At 37.5% G+C, this 5,900-nt stretch overlaps 1 protein-coding gene across 1 annotated transcript; it reads left to right on the top strand.

The window, feature by feature from the left end:
- Positions 1-4: 4 nt before the first annotated feature.
- On the top strand, positions 5-3,752 carry LOC130220316 (extracellular calcium-sensing receptor-like; the record flags this gene model as incomplete). The annotated part of the gene is given in 5 exon segments (XM_056452679.1): positions 5-409; positions 412-444; positions 605-826; positions 1,404-1,527; positions 2,848-3,752. Coding segments are annotated over 5 exon segments (1,689 nt in total), but the record flags the coding sequence as incomplete, so codon positions are not given.
- Positions 3,753-5,900: the final 2,148 nt, after the last annotated feature.

Raw genomic sequence — 5,900 nt, 5'->3', positions numbered from 1 at the left:
AGGAATTCAGTGGTTAGCTAGTGAGGCCTGGATCACAGCAGCAATTCTCTCCACTCCTGAATTCCACTCTGTTCTACAAGGCTCTTTGGGCTATGCCATCCGCAGAGCTGATATACCTGGCCTTCAGCCTTTCCTGCTACGCCTACATCCATCCAAATACCCACAGGATCCATTTGTTGAGCAGTTTTGGGAGGAGATGTTTAAGTGCTCTTTAGGCACAATCAACATGAGCTCTTCTATTAGACCCTCCTGTGATGGCTCAGAGGTACTGGTTAACATAAATAACATCTACTCAGATGTATCTCAGCTCAGAATCTCCTATAATGTTTATAAGGCAGTGTATGCCATTGCACATGCTCTGGATTTAATGCTGCGCTGTGAACCAGGTAAAGGACCTTTTGCTGGGGACTGTGCCCAAATTTCAGCAGTATGCAGCCATGGCAGGTAAAACTCAAAATGCATCCTTTCATTTCACCTTGACATGTTTTTTTTTTCTTAAGCTACTGTATGTATCTGAACGTTAGTGTTTAATAATATTGGTAATAAAATAACACATGCTAAAACTTTTAAAATCTCTCTCATATTCACTCCCTGGTTCTCTAAGCTGCTTGATTATTTAAAGCATGTTCACTTTACTAATGACTTTGGCGAGGACACTAAGTTTGATATCAATGGAGATCCTGTGGCCATGTATGATCTTATCAACTGGCAGCTCAGTGGCAAACGAGAGGTGCAGTATGCCACTGTGGGGAGATATGATGAAACAATGAAGCCTAAACTAGTGATTGAAGAGAAAAACATAATCTGGAGTGAAACCCAGAAACAAGTAATGTTTTTACATTACTTTTAATAATTTTGTTGTTGTTTCTTTGATTGTTTTTGTTTTTTTACAATATCTTTATCTTATTATTATTTTCAGTATTCAGTTTACAAAGATAGAAGTTTACTTTATCTTCATGTAGTGTATATTAGGATATTTGTGCCTTAATTTACAATGCATATCTGTGGTTACAAGATTTCTGTTATGAGACAGCAAATTCAGCAATAATATTCCTCTCTTGGTTACATATTTATTATTTTAATTATGACGAGATTGAATCACTGATTCAGCAATAACACAAATGCAATTAAAATCTTCTAAAGTTTCTATCAACATACCTTGTAATGCTCATTTATGTTTAACTTACAAAAAAAATAATTTAAACTATTACTAGTAAAAGTATTATTAATATAATTAAATAAATTACATAAAAATTATATATTATTTGCCAGTTCTTAAAACTTAAGATATTAAATGACTAGGTGAACTATAATTTACAATTTATAGTTTGATAAATAACATAGTAAGCTAATCAATAGTAATGCATGTACATTCTATAAATAGCATTTTTTCTGAATTGTAGGTCCCTTTGTCTGTCTGCAGCACAAGCTGTCCTCCAGGCACTAGACAGGCTACCAGGCCAAACTTTCCTATCTGCTGTTTTGACTGCATTGTCTGTGCAGCTGGTGAAATTACCAACCATACAGGTATGTAATTGTAAAACAAATCTCTGTTTCTTTATATATATATATATATATAATATATATATATATATATATATATAATATATATATATATATTATACACATACACATATACATACAGTTTCCCAGTACTGGGTTGCAGCTGGAAAGGCATCCACTGTGTAAAACATACGCTGGATAAGTTGGCGGCTCATTGCGTTGTGGTGACCACTGATAAATAAATGGACAAAGACAAAAGAAAATGAATGAATGAATATACAAATATATAAGACTGAGATTTGTTTTCTCATATTTGTATATATATATACACAGTGGTTGGACAATGAAACCAAAACACTGGCCAATTTAGTGCTTGAGATTTCATTTCATGGCTTAATTTGACCAGCCTGATAATCAGTCTTTATTGATTGCACATTCCACCAATAACAGCAGCGTGTTGAGGTTTAATAAGTGAAGTAATAGCAGAGTTTTGGTTAAAATATTGTAATGGACACAACATTAAATCTGACATATTATAGTTCAAAAGAGGAGAAATTGTTGTGGCGCGTGTCGCTGGCCAATCTTTGATCATGACAGAAAGTCTTTGTGATGTATCAAGAGCTACAGTATCCAAGGTAATGTCAGCCTAGCACCAAGAAGAGCAAACCACATCCAAAACATAAAACTGCAGGTGCTCAACTCACTGCAGAATTAAATGTGCACCTCAACTCTCCTGCTTCCACCAAAACTGTTAGATGGGAGCAGCACAAAGTCAATAAACATGGACAGGCTGCTATAACCAAACCTTTGGTCACTTATTAAAATGTCGTGTTTCAATGATGCCAGCAGCAAAAATCTTGAGCTGTGGACAATGTAAAACATGTATTGTTCTCTGATGAATCACTGTATTTCCCACATTCGGGAGAGTTATTTTAAGGAGAAGCCCCAAAGAAGCGTACCACCCAGACTGTTGCATGCCCAGAGTGAAGCATGGGTGTGGCTCTTTGATGATTTGGGCTGCAGTCTCATGGTATTCCCTAGGCCCAATATTTGAGTTAGATGTGTGTGTCACTGCCAACGACTACCAAACCATTCTAGAGGACCATGTGCACCCAATGATTCAAACATTATATCCTAAAGGTGGTGCAGTGTATCAGGATGATGCACAAATACACGCAACAAGACTGGTGACAGAGTGGTTTAATGAACATGAAAGTAAATTTTAACATCTCTCATGGCCTGCACAACCACCAGATCCTAATATTATTGAGCCTGGCTTTTCAGTTTCATTGCCCAACCTCTTTATATATGCCACATATACATATGTGTGTGTATGTTTGTCAGATGCCTTAGAGTGTGTTAAATGCTCTCCTGAGTTCTGGTCCAACACTAGAAGAGACACCTGCATCCCAAAGGTGGTGGAGTTCCTTTCCTACAACGATACCATGGGCATCACTTTGCTTGCTGTAGCTTTGCTGGGATCCTGTTTTACACTTGCAGTTACTCTAATTTTTGCCCTTAAACGGCACACACCTCTAGTCAGAGCTAACAACTCTGAAATCAGCTTCCTTATTCTTAGCTCACTGTTGCTTTGTTTTTTGTGCGCACTAGCTTTTATTGGGAGGCCTACAACCTGGTCTTGTGGGCTTCGCCACACTGCATTTGGCATTGCATTTTCACTCTGTCTGTCTTGCGTCCTGGGAAAAACTTTGGTTGTACTCATGGCTTTCAAAGCCTCTTTACCTGGCAGTAATGTAATGAAATGGTTTGGCCCTCTGCAGCAACGTGGCATTATTTTTATGTGCACGGCTGTGCAAGTGGTGATTTGCTGCACATGGCTCAGTGTGGCACCTCCCATACCACATAAGCTTATGACTCATGAAACTGCCCGGATTATTCTTTTGTGTGATGTAGGCTCTTCATTTGCATTCTCTCTGGTACTGGGCTATATTGGTCTACTTGCAGCTGTCTGCTTCTTGCTGGCCTTCTTTGCTCGAAAGCTCCCAGATAATTTCAATGAGGCAAAATTCATTACTTTCAGCATGCTGATCTTCTGTGCTGTGTGGGTTGCATTTGTGCCAGCATATATCAGCTCACCTGGGAAATACACAGTGGCTGTGGAGATTTTTGCTATTCTGGCATCCAGTTATGGCCTGCTGTTGTGTATCTTTACTCCAAAGTGTTACATAATCCTGCTTAAACCTGAAAAAAACACAAAGAGATATGTAATGTCCAAATCTAACTCTTGAACAATTTTGTAGATATAATAATAAAATATTAAGTTTGTTTTAAGTGTTTTTCTGAAGTGTTTTAATATCCTTAATAAACTATTTACATTGCATTTTGTACTAGTTTGTATTATTGCTTCATTGCTTCTGTTTATTGCAATGACAGATGATTTCTTCAAATATTTCCCCAGCATGAACTTTCTAAGAAATCATAATTGTGACAGAAAATAATATCCCTAATAATAAATCTGCTTTGCCAAAATATAATATGTACTCTATAATGAAAAGGACCAATTTATGTGTGTTTTATGTGTCTTTTGTGAATTATGGTGATAAATGCATGACAGTATTTTATAAAAAATACATTTATAATAATAATAATAATAATATTCATGATAATAGTAAAACTAAATACACTCAAGTGTACAATGTCAGAATCAGCAATGTGGAATTTTTTAATGATGACAATTATAGGCTTTGGTGACTAATATTGATGCCACATAAATGCCTGACCATACATGATCACTAGTCACTGTGTTGATGCGCTGTGAGAATGATCTGGAACATTGTTTCCTCAATGAGAAAACCCATGTCAGAAAGAAAAGAAAGCTTTGATGATATAAATCCAAGACCTCTTTGTAATAATGTTACTGTCGTGTTATCCAACAAAAGAGTATTCAGTTTTTGTATCAACTCGGCTGCTCAATCTTTATTATGCTGCTATTAAAACATTCTTCCATGTACTGACCGCTGCTCCTGCTCCCTGCTCTCTTAGAGCCATTTCAAACACAGAACAAACACATAATAATTACCACAGTCAGCATGAATCAAATTAATGTTATTCTAGGTGTCAATAATAAGGAAATTATTAATCAAACGTAAGAATTATAAAAAAGTATAAAAAGAAAATAAGATAAAAAGAAAACAAGAGGGCACATGGAAATGAATACATTTTAAAACATATTACACAAAAAGGTGTTTATATTGAAATATGTGTTTGTTCTTGCGTGTGTCTGCATGTTTCGTCTCAAAGGACATGCTTTTTGTTATGACAGCTTGCCATGTGTTCCATTGTCAGTGTGCTTGTTTCCCCGCTTTCTTGTTATCCAATTCATTATTTCATTAGTGATGCTTATTGTCAACTGTACCTCCATGATTTTACACACTCTAGACCTGTGTATTGTCCTGTCATGTTTTGTCGTGTATATATATATATATATATATATATATATATATATATATATATATATATATATATATATATATAGACTTCAAGAAGCTTAGTTTTGGTTTCGTTTTGCCCTCTCTGCTGATTATTCTTCTACCTTGTCCGGCCAAATGCTTGGTATCAGACTGCTCAGCTGATCTTTGCTGTGTTTGGATTCCATCATACGCAGCTGCCCACCCACCAACGTCTGCTCACCATCCTTCACCTGCCGTGCCACCAGCGAAGCTTGGGTGCTGTTCATTCCACAAGCCCGCCACCTTGTGGACATTTCACAGAACTGCTTGTCCAGCCGTGTCTGCCGAAGTTTAAATTTACTTTTTTCTTTTGAATTGTTGTCCCTCATATTGTTTTGTTTTATTGAGGATTTAATAAATCTGTTTCACCTGCATACTGAATCTATGTTTTTTACTGACAGAATGGTCTGAACAATGTAATAGATTCAGCAGTTGCAGACCAAGTCAGAAATGCAGTGACACAGCAGGGAATTTTCCAGCGACAACACATCATGCAGTTAACTGTCACTTCACAGGCAGCCATTTCTCTCCACCCTATGATGGAGATCCCTGCTCCTGTCGGTCCTTCCTCTCTCAGTGTTCTCTGTCTTTGCTCTTCAGCCTTTGTCTGTGTCACTTTTGATGACTTTTGGGAGGAAATGACCAAGCTGTTTGATCGGTCAGCTCAGGTTGATGAGGAGGCTACTCTTTTGAGCCAGTTGCATAAGAACAGGCACTCCGTGACTGAGTACTACGTCCAATTCAGGATGGTCTGGATGATGAGATCCTGAACGAGCGACTCGCTCTTCCTGGAGGCCTGAAGAGGGTGTTTCTAGTTTTCTCCACACGTCACCACATACAGGAGCCAATGAAACTTGGATATCTGCGACTAACTACCCAGGAGAAATGGCATTGGCTGGCTTGGGGCTTGTGTCTACACTGTGGGAA

The sequence above is a fragment of the Danio aesculapii genome, unplaced genomic scaffold (assembly GCF_903798145.1).
Source record: "Danio aesculapii unplaced genomic scaffold, fDanAes4.1, whole genome shotgun sequence".
Lineage (NCBI taxonomy): Eukaryota > Metazoa > Chordata > Actinopteri > Cypriniformes > Danionidae > Danio > Danio aesculapii.
This window is presented reverse-complemented; position numbering and strand designations above follow the sequence as displayed.